The sequence below is a fragment of the Zingiber officinale genome, chromosome 1A, assembly GCF_018446385.1.
Source record: "Zingiber officinale cultivar Zhangliang chromosome 1A, Zo_v1.1, whole genome shotgun sequence".
In the NCBI taxonomy this organism is placed as follows: domain Eukaryota; kingdom Viridiplantae; phylum Streptophyta; class Magnoliopsida; order Zingiberales; family Zingiberaceae; genus Zingiber; species Zingiber officinale.
The window spans coordinates 4,717,252-4,738,185 of record NC_055987.1 but is presented as its reverse complement, the minus strand read 5'-3'; the positions used below and the strand labels follow the sequence as shown (position 1 = coordinate 4,738,185).

At 40.8% G+C, this 20,934-nt stretch overlaps 1 protein-coding gene across 1 annotated transcript; it reads right to left on the bottom strand.

The window, feature by feature from the left end:
* Positions 1-1,186: 1,186 nt before the first annotated feature.
* Positions 1,187-11,296, bottom strand: LOC122016067 (cytosolic endo-beta-N-acetylglucosaminidase 1-like). The gene is made up of 11 exons (XM_042573235.1): positions 10,794-11,296; positions 10,237-10,374; positions 9,907-10,016; positions 9,694-9,805; positions 9,508-9,615; positions 8,086-8,198; positions 6,268-6,349; positions 4,536-4,616; positions 3,114-3,172; positions 2,220-2,355; positions 1,187-2,114 (listed from the first exon to the last, which is right to left on the bottom strand). Exons 1-11 carry the CDS (start codon positions 11,241-11,243, stop codon positions 1,395-1,397), a joined length of 2,109 nt encoding a protein of 702 aa, XP_042429169.1. The 5' UTR covers positions 11,244-11,296; the 3' UTR covers positions 1,187-1,394.
* Positions 11,297-20,934: the final 9,638 nt, after the last annotated feature.

Genomic DNA, 20,934 nt, shown 5'->3' with positions numbered 1-20,934 from the left:
ACTCATTGCATTTATAATTTACCCATCTATCCTCCACCACTATATACAGTAGCAATATTCATGATGTTTGAATCTAAGGTAAAGTCGAGATAAATATCTCCCTTATGTATTAATCATTATTCCAAAAGTCAGTAGTCGTTCATGATTTACCTCTTCAGTGTTATCTTGGGACAGATTGACGAAGACACTGGGACGAACATATTCACCTTTCATATTATTATCTATCTCTTTTTTTTTCCATCTAAATTAATACATATTGATATAACGATTACAAAATTATAATTGTTATAACTAAGTAGCAATTACAATTGTACAATAATTATAACTATTATATAATTATAATAACTATGATTTTATAATTATTACAATTGTAACTACAATTTTATAACTATTATAAAATTGTAGTAGCTACGAGTACAATATAAAAAAAATCTAAAACTAAAATTATTAGTAACCTCCAATAAAAATTTAAATGATATTTTTTTATTTGAAATCTTGACGTTATAAATGATATTTTTTATCTGAAATCTTGATGTTATAGATTTTATCTGTAATTAGTTATAAATTATTTGATATATTATAAGTCGTGTATTTTAATCCGAGTTAAAAATTATAATCCCTTGGAATTTAAAATTTAACATTAGTAACAATTACGCGCTGCTACGTGTAGCAAGCTACTGATTTTGCAAGCGAAACAAAAAAAATCATCCAACCATTTAGTCAACACGGCATGGAGCTAATTACCTTGTTTATTCATCCATAAACTATAGTTGATTTTATAAATATTTATTAAAATCTCTCTCCAAATCTATTTTTTTTTATCATTTAATTATTAGCATCGTCAAATTACGAGATAATAACATAACAAACACTTAGCCCCATTTATAGTTGTCTGCATCGTAACTATCAGGTAATAGAATTTCGTTACTACGAATTTTCAAATTTTAGAAACACACATTTTAATAATCTTTTAGCGGTAAGAGCATTTTGAGAAGACAAATTGATAACGAATTGAAGAACTTTAAAAATTATTATCATATGATTAAAATATCACGGTACAAATTTTGAAAATAATCTCTTATCAAAAATAAAATAAGACTGCATACAATGAATCCTTCCCGAAGATCCTGCATGATAAAAACCTCGTACATCAAACTGTCCCTTTTTAAAAAAAATTGGTAACAAATTAATTCGGTATAACCATTTAATTAAATAGACGAGGTGAACTGTGTTGTGTCATACTATTCAACATGGCTCCTATAAAATTCAGAAACATACCAAGAAACATCTAACTGCGCAAAGGAATTGATATTTCACATTGATTAAGCTACACCACTCTGTTGCCAGTCAATACCAAAGTGGCAACTATAATGCTGAGCAAGCCCCGATATGATTTAATCCTCAAGAGTCAAATCCAGATAAGGAGATTCAGCAAGCTTTTGGCATGTTCCATCAAGGCCACGTACTTGAATGATAAACCTGAGGGTTGTGACTCCAATATAAACACTAAGATCTGAAACGTAAAATACTTCAGCTCTAGCAGGACCCAGGTACTGCAGGCCTGAGCCACTTTGAGCGTAGATGTTATATCTCTGAAATGATGTCGTGGATCCTTCATTGAGCTTCCAAGTTAGTTTCAGGTTGAGCATTTTGTTTCCAAGAGAATCTGAGGTGCACAGAATATTCTGAGCTCGAGTGATCCATAAATCTGCTGGTGGATATTCCGCGCCATCCTCTTTGTTTCGAATGCTGATGTGACCTAGTGATGCATAGTAGAGTGAAGATCCAGAGGTTTCTGGTAAGGTACCTTCTTGAGATGAACTTTTGTTGTTTTGTATGGTAATCAGGCCACGACTTTTCAAGGTAGATACCATATAAATGCCAGCTAATGTATAGTCGCCCAGTGTCAAGACAGCTTCATGTATAAACCAAGGTGGGTAAGCCAATGCATCCTCCACCTTACTTTTTATTTGGGGCTTGATGATTATATTGTACTCTAGGCCTGCATTGGTGAAAGATTCAGAATCACTTGCGATAAGGACACACGTCCTTCCGTTGGTTTCTGATAACAATTCAAGATGTAATCCAAAGAGAGAATTTTCATCTACTTTTACCTGCATGAAAAATCAAATAATTCAACACCTGAAAATTAGTAAAACTCTGTTGAGGAGATTCCAACGAATAGGAAAACAATTACTATGGGAGAAGATGCAGCTTACAGAATATGATATGTACACGGGTTGATCATCCAATAGAAGTTGTCCATGGAAGAGCTTTGCAGAGAAAAAAGAGTTATCCATTAGACTTCCTTTAGCAGTAATATTTCCTCCTCCAGAATAAGATGCATCCTTGAAACTAATAATAACAGATCAAAATAATAAGAAGACATGTTGTATGTTGAATATTTTTAGCAAAATAAAAGAATAAGAATTGCAAAATTAGGTTGAGAAAGGGCAAAAAACGTAGAAAAGGATGAGAATTTGAAATGACATTTATATGCTACTAGCACATAAATGCTTCTTTTTTTTAAGAAAAAAAAAAGAGGAAATTTACAAAAAGTATAGGCAGAAGAAAATTGCTTTTCCTACACATTTCTACAATAGAAGTTACGAGTCAAGAACGTTACCATGAAAGATCTTGAATGTCTTTTGTTATAAATGTTTGAATTTGAGTTCTCTATTTTGAAACTAATGGAAACTCTCCTATTTGTTTTGATCGACTGGTAGTTTTATTAATCAATAGATTATTAGGGTTATAGTCTTGGTGACTAGCTAAGTTTCTTTGATTTCGGTCCACTTGGGTCTGACCTCGTGAGTTTGCAGCATAGTAGTGATGATGTTTGCCAAAAGATTCCAAAAGTTTTGACCATAACTTGAGTCACAAAACTTGACTATAACTCGAATTGCTATGATTACACAGTTCTGGAAAGGCTCTGTGGAACATATTAAGCGCTCCTCCACCTAAATGCAACATGCTAACAGCAGCAGCACAATAATAAATGTATGTAAAAATGGATCATGTTGATTAAAATGTGCAAATATACAGTTATAATCACAACACTGAAGTAGCTGAACAAATGAACTTTTTTTGCTTTAAAAATACATAAAACTTACTTGATAAAAGCTTCAATGGTACTGGAGCTATTATGGTTAACAGGATTACCAAGAATAGGCTGTTTTAAGAAATATACAAATTTGCCTTAGTAATTGTAGACAATGCTTGATAGACGTAATACAAGGATACAAAATCGGTTTCAACCTCCACAATTGCTAGCTACTACAATTAATTGGAATATACTTTCTAAAGGAATAGGAAAACAATAGCATAGTTGAATTGAATTAAATCAAGTTTAGAAGCTTCTTATTTATATAATTAACAAGATGTAGGCAAAGTATCTTTTGAGTGAGTCAACAAGAGTAATAGGATAAAAAAATCAATAACAACAAGGTAACTATAAGAAGAGAAAAATTATAAAATAACCAAGATGTTGAATAATACGGATCCAATATTACACAGCTATGAGATTGGATTATAATATGATTCAGCAAAACAGTTAAAATAACTGAGCAGCACACGTGATTTACTTGGGATTAATTTGGCATAACTTTGGCAACATGAAAAAGGCAATAGTGCTAAAACAACAATAAATGGAAAAGTTAATTATGTATTTGGTAGAACTGTGGTGGCATGATTTTGATAGTGAAGAGACCCGCACGAAGAATGCCAATGGCAAAAGAGGACGAGATCTAACATTCTAGTTGATCAAATTAAATTGTTATAGTAATGATTTTAATTATTAAATTAATGTTTTGTATTACTTTATTTATATTGTTATAATGTAATTAATTAATATTACTGTAATAAGTTATTAATATTCCATTATTCCTCGACTACATTGCTTCTCTATTTATAGAACTTCTCGGAATCAAGGAATAAATTCTCTCGAGAAGAATGACCAGAATATAAATCCAAATATGAAATAGAATATAAATGTAAAATACATCATAAAAACAATGTCCTGAGTTGAATTAAATTAAAAATGTGTTCAAAGAGTTGCCATGCTTGAAGAAAGATTACATAAAAACAAAGGAAATTCCAATATTTCTTTAAAGTGGAATGGTAAATTGTATTGTAATTAGATAAAAGAAATAGATATTGTTCAGAATAATTTTTGCCACTCAATTTCCCACAACAGTTATAGGAAAGATTTTCATGGTTTAAAAATTGTGATGAAAAGGTGTCATTTTAACCAATAGTAATCTTATGCCAAATATGGGTTTATGTTGTCTCATGCCTCATGTAACGATTTCTAATCAAGAGTGAACCTTTTCTAAGAAGCCATAGCTTATTTATATTTCTTATCATGTTTTATGATAGTAGCACAAAAAAAAGGTGTTCGAAAAAAAATACAACATATATAAATATATCATGACAGAATCTGAAAAAGCTTGGAGACCTAAGAAATAAACTAAGAAAACATAATGAATCAGGCATACAAGCAATTTTATGGAGCATGTTAGGATCATAAATAGTACCTGAAAGCCTTGTGAAGATATGTTATTCCATGGATCTTTAGCTACCTGAAAACCTTCAATGGAGAAATGATAGCCATGACCCTAGAATCAACAGTATATCAGACAAATGAAATAAAGAAGAATTTGATGCACATACAGAACAATAACAAAAGATTCAATGATAAATCTGAATCCTTGCTAATAACAAAGAGTATTTCAATAAATTTAATACGTCGGTCAAAAAGGATAAAAACTACTCAATGCATTGTCACTTGAGATGATGAAACTGAAAAGCAAAAGCATATAAAACATGCTAACTGAATCCTTCAATAGGAATCATCATGAAACAACTTTTCAAGAATAAGAACGTGATTACATAATCCTATCATAGATGGTGTGTGATAGACCCTTAAGAAAATATGTTAACATTTCAATCCTACACTAGTGGCCATATTTATTTTTTTTCCAAAATAGAGATATCTGACACATTGTTTGCTATTATCATAATTCATATACATTGTATAATCAAGCAGAAAGCATACAAAGGCAAGTGCAACCTATGATGATCTCAACCAAAAAAAGAACATGAGGCTACAGGGAAATAGCAAGTTGGATCTTAAAAATCCATTTTTGAGTCGTTAAGATGAAAAAACAAAAAACTAAAAACAAAATTTGCCAAAGTAGATTGATATGTTTAGATAACTAAATCTTTGTCATATAATGATGGAGTTGGATGAGTATAGGCATATGCATATATCATAAAATAAAGATCCATGTTCATATTTTCGTATATGAAACCTCCAGCTTCTCAAAAACTTACTGAATCTATTCTATGAAAAAAAATATTTGAACATTGAAATTAAAAAAGGTTTAGTTTTACCAAAAATAGACAAACTGTAAGATTCCTAAGCCCAAATCAATAATCATTCTGGGTAAGAAAACTTAAAACTGGTATTTACACTAGCACCCCAAGTCATTTTACAGGCAGACAAGTAGAGGGTTGCATTTGTCACCAGTGATCTCTCTCACTCATGGTCAATCATATTCCATATCTATCTTTGGCACAGTCTTCCTTACTTCTCTGTGGTGCTTTCTCACACTTAAAATTGTCACCTAGTAGGTGATACAAGACACTTTCCAGATGGGTTTTTCTCTATCATTTGTACTGTTGTGGGGCATTGTACATTTTGATGCTTTATCTTTGTGCTTGCCTTACCCCTTTACATGATAAGCTAGTAAAAAAATACGATTATAAATTGCATTAAGAGCCTTGTTGTGAAGTAATCACTTGACATTTTTGTTTGAAATTTTCCACCACTACTTCCTTATTTTAAATTTTTTTAGATACTGTTTTCTTTTTTTTTGCAGGTGTTACTGCTCATAATGTGTCTGATGTCTAAATTACATGTACAACACAAAAATAGCATGTCATAACAAGAAAAAAATATCAGTACAAATCATATCCTCTATAATGGTAAATGCCTTGCAAAAGTCATTTCAGATTGCTACAAAATAGCCAACTATCATAGCTTCCCAAGCTCAAAATCATGTTCCTTGATAAATCAGATTCCAGCATAAAATTTTAGCTATATTGTTTTGTTGCCGAAGTTAATTAGAGCATCTTGTAAATTTTCATGTTCTACTTGTAACAAAGGATGGGTAACATTTAATAAGTAAGTTCAAGTATAAAACTTAATATGCTAGTCAATTTGAGAGCTTTGAACTATGTAAAAACAAATAAATCGATGCTCACCTGATCAAAGTCCGAAAAGAAGGGCAACTCTTTTGGGTAGTGCTGAAGGATCCCCCATGACTGCTCAACAAGGCCCCACCAGCTGCACAATTCAAGGACCCATGTAAACTTCAACTTAAGGGTTGCCCGATGCATAAAGTTCCCACTAATGTGCGGTCCCGGGGAAGAGTCAAGTCATATTGAGTCTATTGTACACAACCTTATCCTGCATTGCAAGAGGTTGTTTCTGCGACTCGAACCTGTGACCTTCAAGACTCCTCCTAAAACTACAACTTAAGGAAAACGAATAAATTGAATGTGAAAATTTTAATTCATTTTATTAATGTCATATCTGACCTCTCCTAAGCTAGAGTATGAAGCACAGTGATAACTGATGTGTTAAAGCTAGTGGTTATATACTTTTAGTTAGGTTAATTGTCTAATCCCATGTTGGCTATTGGTCATTAAGTGTTATACTAGAATCTTTCATGTAGATGTTCAAAGGAAACAAGAAAAAGATGATCCATGAATTTTCCTTTGAGGGGGAAACCAAAGGGTTAGCATAGTTGTATAGCCTTCCTTCCCTGCTCTCCTACTCTGCCCCACCACACTCTCCCTTCCTCTTTCTTCGACAAGATAATCCCTTATCAACCCCACATAGAGGCAAATCCTTGGGCAACAATATAAGAAATCCTATATGATTCTGAAATGGCTTCTTGTGTTTGCCTTTAGCAGCATCAATCATTCTCTTTCTGACAACCTCATGTTACATAAAGCTTGGTGTCCTCTCTCCAACATCCACTCCAGGCAAACATGTCAAGAGCCTAAGGCCTTATCATCTTCAACAAGTTCAATAGTGACTCCCTCGACTTTGGCGTGTCCCTTGGCTAAACCTACTTAAGGTGACACCTGTCTACTTTTGATCATCCAACCAGGTGGTACAATCATCTGCAACAAGTTGCAATGCTCATCTATATTTCCTCCTCTTTCCTAGAGACTTCCTCATCCATGCCATCACTACCTCTGTCACTTGCACCTTATTCCTCCTCCAATGGTGACTCCCACAAACTTTATCTGTCTCCAAATCAAGTAGCAGCAGCAACATTATCTCAATCTCTAGTCTACTTTGGTTTCCTTCTTGCCTACCTCAACTATATGAGGATGCTCTTGCATCTCATTGTTTTTTTGCTATTGGTAGCCTATAATTGTTCTTAGCTTCAGCGAATGTTGCTTCTCATTAAATACAGCACAGACTCATGTCAAGACCCTTCCATGATCATCTCATCATGGATCATCAACCCACCACTCGTCAACTTCTTCCTGAAGTATCAAGATCACTTAACAATTTTATTGAAGCAACATGAGTGCCTAAAAATCACTGATCTTTTGGAAGACTTCATACCTATCAGATGTAGATCCTTGTCATAATGGTCTTTGTATTCTTCCCATTTATCTTCCCACTCCCTCTGCTCTACCCAAAGAATTGAAAAAATAATATGAAGCATAAATTGAAAATAATTCAATAAAGCTTACTGCATGCACACTAAGACATTTCAATTTTCTAAAGGTTTTAGTTTATCAAGACGTTTCTTCCAACGTCAGGGTTGTATCTGCTTTCATTTATTCAAGCCAAGTCAGTAATTCATATACAACAATGTGGGAAGCCTTCTTGAATCACCATTATTCGATATGTTAACAGCAATGGAATTGAAAGGGGAAACCCATGGGGAACAGATATACCATCTTCCTTACCAGTTAAGTTAAAATTCTAAAACTTTTCACATGAAAATATATATTTACGAAGCAATGAACTATACAATTAAAGTGGGAAGTTTATACCGATTATGTGCAGTTTGAAAGTCAGGTTTTTGATTAGTTTCGTATACCCATGCGGGAGCAAATATTGCAGCTGAAACATCATCCTTCTTTAGAGCATCAAGGGCTATGTTTGACTGTCATGGTAAAGGAAAAAAAAAATCAGATTTTATCTTGATAATTGTACTGCTATAAATAACGTAGGAACACATTTATGTGCATATAAATGATGTGCAAAATTAAGAAATATGTCAATATAGAAAGCAATGACCTTTTCTGATCCAATAACCCTAACGGTGTGTGAAGGCTATATCAAGCAATTCCAAAGTGGCTCGGATGGGAGTGCATGTGAACTTTCTAAATGACTCCCAAATCCAAGTCTATTATCTAACTGCAGTGAATCACAGAGTCCTCTAAAGCAATTAAAACTTGCCAGTGCATCTCACATGAAGTACATTCTTAGTCTCTGGCAGCCCTTAGAACTGAAAATGAATTGTTACAGCCATGCAGCTATGCATTTCCTCTATATTTCTGCTCTGTTCATCATGACTAAGGTGACTACCGCAGGCATGATCCCACAAGGCAAGACACTTAACTCAGCCAAATAAGGTGCTACAACGTTTAGTTAAAAAAATATGCGAAATATAATCATCAGCATGCATTCATTTCCTTTTACTCCTCTAACTCTAATCATACAAGTGTAGAAGCCAGTCCACTGTCCAAAGCAGCACGTTTAGCATGTCTCATGAGAAAAAACTTGATTTTGTCTTCCGGAAGATTTATATAAGGACTTTGCAAGGCCATCAGAAAGAAGAATCCAGGGCAATTGGAGGCTTCATACACCAACAATCAAGAGAAATTGTTTGAGGATTTCAGTAGGCCAAAATTTTGGAGGCATGCGAAGGAATGATAGCAAAATCCTCATTGGGATTCCATCTTCAAGATTGAATACAATGATGTGGTTTTAGATTAGGTATTTTTACAGTTGTACACTGGTAGTCTAGTTCATATATATGAGAGAGAAAAAAATTTGCACTCTCCCATTATAAGTGGAATATTTTTCACCCGTGGTTTTTTCACTCTTTCATTTTTCAAAGGATTTTTCCACTAAATTGTTTATGCACTTAGTCTTTGGTTGTTATTGATGTAGTGATACTATTGGTGATGATCACCATATCTAAATCCTAGTGAACTGTTAAAAAGTGGTACTAGGTTCTGTAACAATAAGTACAGCTTCATGACTTAGTAAAGTAAACCTATACATGCTGTAGAAAGAAACTACCTAGAACCATGACAATAAAAACTGATTAACCTACAAAGTGGCAGGCATAAGTTAAATATGTTCAAATTAATATTACACCTACAAATTGTGTTAAGGAAATTCTTTTATCTGCAATAATGGAAAATTTTAAAGAAAATGATTTTTGGCAAGGTGTTGTTACATACATTCCACTCTCCACCACCAAAGGTGTTTCTGCCAAAAACATCAATGCCCATGTAAACATCCAACCTTCTCTTGCCTGCATTGACAGCTGAAACATTGGGGTAACCTTCCTGCAGGATTGGGGGATCTAAGTTCAAGGTAAAAGAGTATGAAGAAGTTCACTTGTTTAACATTGAATAAAATTCTACCTGCCAAGTATAGTTGACAAAAATACCATCGCATAAATCAAAAAATGGCTTGTTGGCATCATTCAGTTTGTTTTGCCAGGCAAGTTTACCATCAATAGTTACAGCGTCATACCTGCATTTTACAAATCATTCTGACCACTAATACAGTTCGCTAAGAAAGTGTAATGAGGAGTTGTATTATCAGAGAATTTAAAATTTAGTGAGTGAAATGACCATATGACTAAAGACCCAGGAACTGAGGAATGCATAGTACACGACAGATGATGGACAAACTCCTTCAAGTTATTAACTTGCTTCTTGTCCAGATTGACTTCTATATTGACCTGAAAAGTCTTACTATCATGTATCATTTGTATATGGGTCAATACACAAAACCAAACTTACAAATCAACATCGAATTCAACTCCTAGAAAAGCAATTCTTGGAGAAGATACAAAGCCAAAAAATCAAGAACTCCAAACCCAAGGAAAAAACTATCTGAAAACAAAGATTCTGCAGACATGCGCACAAAAAAAAAAAAAGGAAAGGGAAGATGAGACTAACCAGCCAACCATCAAATCCCAAAGCACTAGCTAGTTCTGTAAGTCGTTCAGCATACATTTGGGAAGACTCCTTTGACGAAAGCAAGGTATCACAAATTACTCTACCTTCATCCCATTCAACCAAGAAAGTTCCTAAGACCTTCATATCGGTTAAATCAAGCAACAAAGCAAAGAGAATAAGTTAATTTTTAACAGAATAGAAAGCAGCATCATGTGAATCAAGCTGACTGAATGAACTTAGGTAAGAGAAACTTCCACACTTTGATAAATGAAAGGTTAATAAGCAAACAGAGGATAGGAAAGTTTTTTTAAAAAAAAAAGGACTGGATGAAGGAAAAATGAATCTCAGAGACATAGAAACCTATGTGTTTTGAGCAAAATTAAATAGAATATCGCTGATCAGTCAACCACTGTTTTATCTGAAGCGAAAACATGAATAAAATAGTAAGGTATAGCTCATAAAGAAAATAATCACCGTAATTATCAAGAATAGTGGAGCTGGAGCATTTTAGACCAAACAACAACATAAAGGGGATGAGGAGCATCGGGAGAGAATACCTTGACGCCATGGGTGTGGGCAGCGTTGGTCCAGCACGGCGGCGGCAGCGTGACCAGGTCATGCGAGAAGTAGACGAAGACATCCATAAGGTACCAATGCCAAATCGCGTATGCTCCGGGGTTGCCGCTCCCCTGCACTCGCAGGTCGTCGACGTACCCGCCCATCATGTCGTGGCAAACGAGGATCCTGCGGCGGGGGGGAAGAAAGGCGGCGGAGGACGGGAGTGGGACGGAGGCGCGGTTGAAGGGGAAATGAAAAGAGCGGAGGTAGGAGCGGGAGGCGAGGGCTTCGAGGCTGGTGATGGGATAGGAGATCGGGGGAGAGGGCTGCGACGGGTCGAAGGGAGGATCCCATGGCTTGGGGTCGCGCTTCGGAAGGCGGTCGCGACGGCAGAGGAGGAAATCGACTAGGGTTTTGAGGCACTTGTAGATCTCGCGCAAGTGCTCCATTTGGCGGAGGATCAGTTTTCGGAATGGTCGCAGTGTTCGCCATCCACAGCAACGGCTTCGTAGTCAATGGCTCATAAACAAAGATTTTTAAAATTTTTTTAACAGTAACAAAAAATATTAAAATTCAACCCTACTTATTCCAGTCTTTTTTTAATTTAAAAAAAAAATAAAATTTATTCCTAAAATATTAAAATATTATTTTCCTCAATTTCTCACTTTCCAATTTACATGTTTACTATTTCAAAGATAATAAAAAAATTTTAAAAAAAATAAAGATACGATATTGTGTAGTAAAAAATATATATTTAAATTTAATAAAATAAATTTTTACCATATGATCCTGTCCGAGAGTCGAGTCGATAGACACTGGGGACATAGCGCTTTCTGCTGTCTTCGGTTGATCCTCAAGATGGTGTGAACGTCCGATGAACCTGCAACAAAGCCGAGCCGGGAAGGGGTTTCCGGTGACGACCCTCCGACGCTCAAGTCAGACGATGGCAAGGAGAAGCAAAGTAACAGGATGAGGACTGTAGCTATAGTAAAGATGAATGCATACCTCCGTCGAAGTCTAGGGGTCCTTATATAGGGTCCATGGAAGGCGCGCACACGCTTCTCGAGGGGTACCCGCTCCTCAACGCATACCTCAGAATGGATGTGTTAGAAAAGTGTATCTGACACCATACCGCAACCGTCCGAGCATATCTCTGACATGACAGTGGAAACTACCACCGTACGATTCTCTGTCCGGTTCGGCCGCTGACCATGCTGTCTGTCGGCGACCCATGTCTCGAGAAGGATATCACCAGCTGTCCTTTTTGTCCTCTTCTGAATCTTTTGTCGGTTACTAGGCCGAGCGGGAGGGTCGCTCGGCCATCCTAGCGTCCGGGAGTGCAAGCATACCGGATCGAGCGAGAAGGTCACTCGGTCACATACTTGGACGGGTCTGCAGCCTTAGTCGATCTGCCGTTCAGTCGAGCAGACAGGTCGCCCCGCGGATCAGCTCTTTTATACATACTCATGAGCGTCGGAAACTCGACCTGCGGTCGAGTTGTCATTGCGCCGGCCTGGGCGCTATTCTGGCTGATCAACCAGGTGACCTCTCCGGTTGGCCTGACTCGTAAGTTGACTATCTTGACTTTGACCTCCACGTGTCGTTGACCCCTACTCTTGTAGGCCCCCCTATTCTTACCACCAGACTATATGCCTCCCCTTCAAGCATAGTCGAAGGAGGTCGCAAGTCCGACTGACTGGACTATCAGTTTGGTGGCCCGCTCTGCCGTTGACGTAAGTACTTCTCCGCCCGGACACTATAAATGTGACATACAGCCGCTTGGCGACCTACCCATTGAGGCACTATGCTGGTCGCTAATTGTCTTGCCGACCCGGTGGCGGTCAATGCCGATGTCTTAAGGATCTCCTCGGAATTCATGTAAATCCTCGGCATTAAGGCTGAGCACGCGGTCACGCCTGCGTAATTGAGCTCATTAAATGCGCCCCTGTGAGCGGACGCCACATGGCGCTGTCGCCGTCATCGTATGGCTGGAGCGTCAGTTCCGACGGGACATGCGGTGGTTCAAATTATGTGGCTGGATGCAAGCTTCGATCCTCGCGACCTAGATCGGACGACTATGGTTGGCCGAGCCCAATCTTTATAAAGCCTCAACGCCGACCTCTGTTCCATCGCTGCTGCCTTTGCGTGCTTTAGCGAATTCCTTTGCTCCCAGCGCTCCTGCGAGCATTCCGTCGTCCCGGCGATCTTCGACCTTCCCCCAGGTTTCTATTCCTGTAAGCCCTTTGATCCTCCTTCATCTTTGCACTTGCTTCGTTTTGCCTTCCTTAGCCCCCCTTTTTTGCTTCTGCCTGTGCTTTCTCCGTCGCTTTTCTCGACGAACCCCTTGTATTTTTATTTTCCAATTATGGCTAGTTCTTTCGCCCCGTCCCCTGACCTTTGGTACCACACTATGCGGAGTCAGTTCGACTCGGGCGATGCCGCCACCTTGATTGGTGCTTTTGACCTTCCCCCTGACCATGAGATAGTTTTAGCCTAGCCGTCCGATCGGCCCCATGACCCGCCGATTAGCACCATCACCTTTTTCCGAGACCAGTTCGTAGCTGGCCTTCGATTCCCCATCCACCCGTTCTTCGTTGAAATGTGTGAGTACTTCCGTATCTCGCTCGCCCAACTTGTTCTTAATTCTTTTCGTCTTCTGTGCGGCGTGGTCGTCTTGTTCAAGGTCCATGGTATTCCCCTCAAGCCCGAAATTTTTCAATATTTTTATTACCCCAAGCAATCTGAATTCGGCACTTTTCTTTTTCAATCTCTGATCGGCCTGGTTTTCTTTGATAAGATGTCTTCCTCCAATAAACATTGGAAGGAATATTTTTTCTACCTGTGCCTTCCCGAGCGGCCGCGCTTCCGAACCAAGTGGCAGACCGTCGTTCCACCTCCGCCCAAGCTGACAAAATATAGGACCCGACCGGAGTACCTCCACACGGCCAACCTGCTGGCCGGTTTGAAGTTCAATATCCACAAGCTACTGTCTGAGGGCGTCTTGTATATGTTTGAGTTGAGCCCAATCCGAATAGGCCTCCCGGGCGGCATTGGTGAGGAATTTCCCTTCACCACTTTCTTTGAGTCTAACTGATTTACCCTTTTTCTTTTGCAGTTGACGTCCTAATGAAGTCGGTAGGTATCGGCTTGATGAAGCTTAAGGCCGCCGAGGTCGAGGTAGTTGCGGCCAGAGAAATTGAGCGACTCGGCATTGCGCTGGTCGAGTCTCACAAGGACGAAAGTGAAGAAACACCAGCTGTTGGTGAGGGGGCTGGCGTTCGGACCAAAGGTAAAGAGGTAGCGAACGCCCCTTCAGAGACGCATCCTACCGTCCGAGCGGGTGGCTCGTCGTCGGAAGGTGATGAAGAAACCTTGGCCATCCGCAAACGTCGTCGATCGGATGCCCCTTCTCGATTAGCTGCTTTGGGCATCGGCGATCCCGAACAAGCTGAGGCCCCTTCTTTTGCAGCCGTTCCGTGCACGGATGAAGCGAACTCCTCCGATCGAACCCTTTCGCAATGCGACCCTCCTTCTGACCCGATCGCCATTCAGCTCCTCAGAGTTCTACCCCCAACCCACAAGAGAATTCGACAATCAGGGATCAAGACTACGCCGATCGGTCAATCCTCTGGTCCGTCGGCATCTGCTCAGTCAGCCCCGAGCGGTCGACGATCTATAAAGGCCCTCTTGCAGCTTCCGACTGAGGAGCTCTTGTCGCCCGCCGATTAGCCCACGGCTCCGGAGCACCAAATACTTATCCGCAGGCCTCTAGCTAAGATTTGGGAGGATGCCCGCGCTAGGGCTACAACCATGCCCCGGGGGCTGCTCTGCAACAACCATATGTCTTATGCTACAGGAGTAAGTTTTCCCCTTTGCTTCCCATATCCTACTTTCGTTCGGCTCTGACATGTCCTTGCCTTTGTAGTGCTGGGTGGAGAGTGTGGCGGTATGCAACTGCCTTGCCTTTTTGGAAGATGAGCTCAAGAAGCTCAAACTCTCTGGAGGAGCTCCTGCTCAGGGGCCCTCCTACGCCGAGCTGCAAGAGGAGCTAGCCCAATCCCAGAGACTCCTAGAGGACAAGCGAAAGATCTCATCTGATCGACGGAGTATGTTGGAGCAGCTGGAAACTAAGGTAAAATCTTATGATCGAATGATCGACCTAGCCACTACCAGAAAGCTTAGGGCAATAGCTGACTTGGATGCCAAGAATGTCGAGGCTTGGGCCCTGGAGTTAAAGGTCAAGGAGCTGACCGATTTACTCACCGCCGAGCGGAATGGCCACTCGGTTGAAGTTAACACTCTGCGAGAGGAACTGAAAACTTCTCAAGCTGCTCTCGAGGCCTCCCATGCTGCCCTCAAGGAATATCAGGGCGCTAAGCCGAGCCGATTTGCTGTTATGAAGCAGAAGTATATCCGCTCGAAGGAATTTGTAAAGAAGGCATGTGATCGGTTTATCCATACGTTCGAGTTGGCCATCACTGCTACGGTCGATCATCTAAAGACCGAGGGCAGTCTTCCTGAAGACTTCAGCATCCCTGTCCAAGACCGTGTTGGCTCCTCACCACGATGCCGGATGAGGTCTTTGATTATCTGGAATGAAGTCGAAGAAATGTACTTGTCATTCGGCCTATTTTGACTAATGAATTTGTGCTTGCCATTTTGGCATATTTTGACTAATGAATTTTCATTTTTCGGTTCTGTTTGTTTCTTCGTTGATTATGCCCGAGTCGACTACTTCTTCTTCCATCCGTCCTCGTATTCTCGCGTGCTTTTAACCTTGCGATATTTGATCAACCGCTCAGCCTTTGTATTTAGGCTTGCCCCTTCCCATTCGGGAGGGCCTAAGCCCATGTTTGACTCAACGATTTGTGGCGGGGTTTTATAGTCGCCGGTTTGACTCTGGCGTTTAACGTCGCTGCTCGACGATCTTCAGGCCGGAGGGTTTATAGTCGCCAGTTCGACTCTGGCGTTTAACGTCGTCGCTCAACGGTCTTCAGGTCGGGGCTTTATAGTCGCCGGTTCGACTCTGGCGTTTAACGTCGCCGCTCGACGATCTTCAGGCCGGAGGGTTTATAGTCGCCGGTTCGACTCTCGCATTTAACGTCGTCGCTCGACGGTCTTCAGGCCGGGGGGTTTATAGTCGCCGGTTCGACTCTGACGTTTAACGTCACCGCTCGACGGTCTGATGGAGCTCGACCGTTTGGCGCGTATTTGGTATACCTTTTGTATTTCATGATTTCATTCTTGTAGTCAAAGGGTACCGAAGAACGAAAATATAAAATGAATTACATTGGCGCACCTTTCACCCAGCTCGGTACGGCTGGAGATGATTAGCGCTCCAGGGTCGTTCTAGCTGCCGCCCATCTTCATCTTCCAAGTAGTAGGCACCCGATCGGAGCTTCTTGATGATCCTGAAGGGCCCAACCCAGGGAGCCTCCAGCTTGCTCACATCGCCGACCGGCTTCACCTTCTTCCATACTAGGTCGCCAACTCGAAATGCCCTGGGAATCACTCGCCTGTTGTAATTCTGCTTCATTCTCTGTCGGTATGTCATTAGTCGACCGACTACTTTAGCTCGCGTCTCGTCTATCAAATCCAGCTCTAGCTGCCTCCATTCGGCGTTATCCTAGTCATACCGTTGCACCCGATCAGACTCTATTCCGACCTCCACGGGAACGACAGCCTCACCTCCATACACCAAGTGGAAAGGCGTAATTCTCATTCCCTCCTTAGGGGTTGTACGGATCGCCCATAGTACACCCGGGAGTTCGTCCACACAGCTACCTCCATCACGATTGAGCCAAACCCGAAGAATTCATAAGATTTCCCGATTGGTGACTTCCGCTTGTCCGTTGCTTTGTGGGTAGGCCACGGAGGTGAAGTGCTGCTGAATGTCGTACCCTTCACACCATTCTCTGAGCTGCCGACCGACGAACTGCCTGTTGGAGAAATCCCAATGGTCCGTGCGACCATGTGTTTTGGTATTTGGACAAAGGGTTTAAGTTAGGTTCACCCTTGTATTTGATATGTGTATGTGAGTGTGCAGGTATGCAGGATACACATGCGACTCAGATTGATGGCTTCGGGTCCGATGAAGGATGAAGCATCCGAGGGGTCGTGGATAAGGCAGCGAGGACAAGGGCCGAGGGAAGCGACTTCGAGGCATACGCAAATGATGGTATTGGGGACGAGCCGCGGGCTTGAATGCATCCGAGGGACGAGAGCCAAAGGAAGTAGGCTTGAAGGCAAGAGGTTTAAAGCTACAAAGGAAGCATCAAATGAGTCATAAGGGTGAGGGTACGAGTGCACGAGAGATTGTACTCGGAGTAAAATCCTAGTTTTAGGGGGTTACTGTAGCGTTACTGTAGCAGTATTGTAGCAGTCGACTGCATGTTTTATCAGTTGACTGGTGCAGTCGACCGCGCAGTCGACTGGGTATGAATAGAATGGTTCTGTTCGTTCGGTCAGTGTGGATCAGTCGACTGCATGTTTTAGCAGTCGACTTGTATCGAGCCGTTGGGATGTAACGGTCGAATTTTCACAGAGGACAGTCGACTGCATGTTTTGGCAGTCGACTGGTAGGTGGGGTTTTCAACCCGCGACCTATATAACCAAGGCTTGGAGGCTTGGTTATTCCTGACGAAATAGAGGTGGTTAACCCCTATTAGTAGTCTACCAGTGCCCTAGCTTCTAAAGAGTCCTTGGTGAGAGTTGTGGTGAGGTTTCTCCACCCACAAAGAGCTACGTGAGCTAGCCGGAGGTCTTCCGGGGAGTAATCCACCGACGGATAGGGATCGTCCACCTCAAGGACACGCCGTGGAGTAGGAGCTTTATCTCCGAACCACGTAATTGATCGTGTAGCTTGGTTTGCATTATCTCTTGTCTTTAGTTTAATTTCCTTTAGCTTGTTTGTTTTGTATATTCCGCTGCGCATACTAACAAGTGTCGGAAGATCAATCGATTTGGGGGCGCCGTCTATCCAACCCCCCTTCAAGCCGGCCACCGATTCTCCAACAAGTGGTATCAGAGCGAGGACGCTCTCCGTTGGACTAACCGCCAAGGAAGCACAAGATGACTGGCTTGATAGAACCGCCAAAGTTCGAAGGCGGAGGCCTATGGGACTTCACATATTGGATGATGAAGATGGAGGTCTTCTTCAACACGGATTGGGACACCATGATAGTGGTCAAAGAGCCGTTCGAAGTCCCGAATGACAAGAAAGGAAAGAGACTCCGACCGCGTCATTGGACGGAGGAGCAAACCTCTCGGTCAAAGGCAAATTCGAAGGTAATATCGATTTTAATTGATATTTTACCTAATAACATAATGAGTCGTATAGGTGAATATGAGAACGCCCATGATTTGTGGAGCAAGATAAAGAAGGTTCCATGGGAAGAACCTTTGTCTACACAAGAGGAGGAAAAATCCGAAGAAACGGATGAAGAAGCTCGAGCAGAGAATGATCAATTGGATGTGGAGACCAATTCAACATCAAAAGAAGAAGAGGAAGTGAATTTGGTCACATTTGAGGAAAAGGATGAAGAGAGGTCATCCACAAGTGTGGATGAGGAAAATGAGACAGCATCCACATCCTCAAGGGTTGAAGAAGAATCCAAGACAAGTGAAGAAAAAGTCTTGGAGGTCAACCTAATGAGCACCTCCACCGAAGCAAAGTCAAAAGATAACATCATTTGCTTCGGGTGCAATGAAAAGAGACATTATAAGAGTAGATGTCCTATAGGTAAGAAAGAGGTATCTCCTAAACTCAATTCAATTCATTTAGAATCTAATTTGAGTTGTAGGAAAAAGAAGGAGAAGAAGCACATTAGATGCTTCACGTGTGGAGACATGGGACACTACTACACCAAATGCCCAAAGAAGAAAGAGCTCAAGAAGTTGGCGCATTTGAAGATGTGGGAAAAGAAGTGGAGGAAGAATGGAGGCTCATGTCAAGGGGGAGCTCCAAAGGTAAAGGGTAAGGTAAACCCTAATTTAAATTTAAAGTCAAATTTAAACTCCTCCATGCATGCTAGGAAAAATAATGATAATCATAGTATGCCCATGCAAAATTTTGGATTTAGATATCATGATAGGAATATGGTTAATATAGATCAAAATCCTAGGAGACCAATACATGATAAACCTAGAAATGGTAGACCTAAGGAGAACCAAGGCATTAATCCCAATAAGAGGAGACACATGCCTAGGAAGGGTAGGTATAGGAATGCCCAATATGGACAAATTAACTCTAGGGTTAGGAACCTAGAAAAGGAGAATCAAGCTTTAAGGGAAAAGCTTGATAAGTTAGAACAATTCCTTAAGAGATTCAATATTGGATCTAAGGAATTAAGGATGATGTTGGGTAGTCAAAGACCCAACAATGATAGATCAGGCTTGGGATACCGATCTAGTCCCTCCAATGGCAATGAGAGTTTATATGATAGGGTGGCAAATGATCATGGCAAGGGAGAGGTTTCCAAGGCTAAGGGAAAGTTGTATGTTAGGGTGGCATATGACTATGGCAAGGAGAAACCAATAAATGACAAGGAAAAGTCATTTAAAGGTAAGGATAAATTAACCAAGGACAAGGTGTCCAAGATTAAGAAGGTTAGATTTGTAGGCCAAGTGTCAGCGGAGGTGCACTGATGTGGCCTAGCAATTGTAGATGAGTCGCCTAGGGAGGTGACTAAGGCTAAGAGCTCTAAGAGTCAAGTTGAGACCCATGACAAATGGATCTCAAGTGGGTTTTGCTTTGGAGTCTAGAGGAGCCATGGAGTGTGCCAAATAGTTTGGAAACAGACTTGAGTCTCAACCTTAAGAAATTAGCACAATTGGGTTATGTTTCATGCAAAGAAATATGGCATTGGGGTCATATAGCATGATAATTGATTTTGGATGTATAGATGTCATACAAACCAATGCTAAGGATGCATTGTGGGTTAGTATGGGCAAATACATCAAGAGGAAAGTCAAAACTAGGGCTTTAGGTAAAGGTTCTATTGAACCATTTAAGTTAGTTTTGGATTTTGTGTCAATATTGGGATTGGTGATAGATACATTTTTGAATGTACTTTTCCCAAGTAGACATGGGTAAAACAGACCTCTCCACAAAATTAGGAGATTTTAGGAGGTCTGTGGAATTATTGGTGCATTTCTGAAATTGGGTCAGAAATGTTGAAAAAGAGTGTCAGTCGACTGCATGTTTTAGCAGTCGACTGGCAGCGAACAGAAGCATTTTGTTCGCTCAGCTAGTAGCGACCAGTCGACTGGTACTTCCTACAGTCGACTGATACCAGGTTAAAACTGTTTTTCAGCGTTGTTTGTGACCGAGTCAGCTCGTATAGGTATATGAGATCCATAGAGGATAAATACATGAGTTTAGGGTCAATTTGAATGACAAGTTTTCAACATTTGGGATATTGTTGGAGAACTTTTTGGATGTTAGGTAAAGGGGGAGAAGTAAGGTTAAGTTGAGAAAACCTGAAAGGGTCTTTGCGTAGGGGAAGCCTTGGGATAGGTCCTTAAAAAGCATGTGGTAAAATCCTAGCTCAATGGGGAGCATAGATATAGGGGGAGCCTAAGGATAGGTTCCAATGCATGATGTATTCTTTCGACATTGTAAGTCCAAGTGTGTAGCCTTGGCATCGTAAGTCCATTCGGCAGTGTAAGTCCAAGTGTGTAGCCTTGGCAACATAAGTCCATTCGGCGTTGTAAGTCCAAGTGTGTAGCCTTGGCATCGTAAGTCCATTCGGCAGTGTAAGCCAAGTGTGTAGCCTTGGCAACGTAAGTCCATTCGGCGGTGTAAGTCCAAGTGTGTAGCCTTGGCAATGTAAGTCCATTTGTTTTAGCATATTGTTTTGCTATTATGTTTTCCCTAACTTAAACGTATTACCAAACATCAAAAAGGGGCAGATTGTTGGAGCAATCCCAATGATCCGTGTGACTATGTGTTTTGGTGTTTGGGTAAAGGATTTAAGTTAGGTTCACCCTTGTATTCGATATGTGTATGTGAGTGTGCAGGTATGCAGGATACACATGCGACTCAGGTTGATGGCTTCGGGTCCGGTGAAGGATGAAGCATCCGAGGGACCGTGGATAAGGCAGCGAGGACAAGGGCCAAGGGAAGCGACTTCGAGGCAT

Excerpts from the sequence above, each read along its gene's own strand:
- LOC122016067 (XM_042573235.1), bottom strand. The coding sequence starts at position 11,243 with ATGGAGCACTTGCGCGAGATCTACAAGTGCCTCAAAACCCTAGTCGAT. Across the intron at positions 9,616-9,693 it reads TTGTCAACTATACTTGGCAG|GAAGGTTACCCCAATGTTTC; the intron begins GTAGAATTTTAT and ends CCAATCCTGCAG. Across the intron at positions 4,617-6,267 it reads TCTTTTCGGACTTTGATCAG|GGTCATGGCTATCATTTCTC; the intron begins GTGAGCATCGAT and ends TGTTGATTCTAG.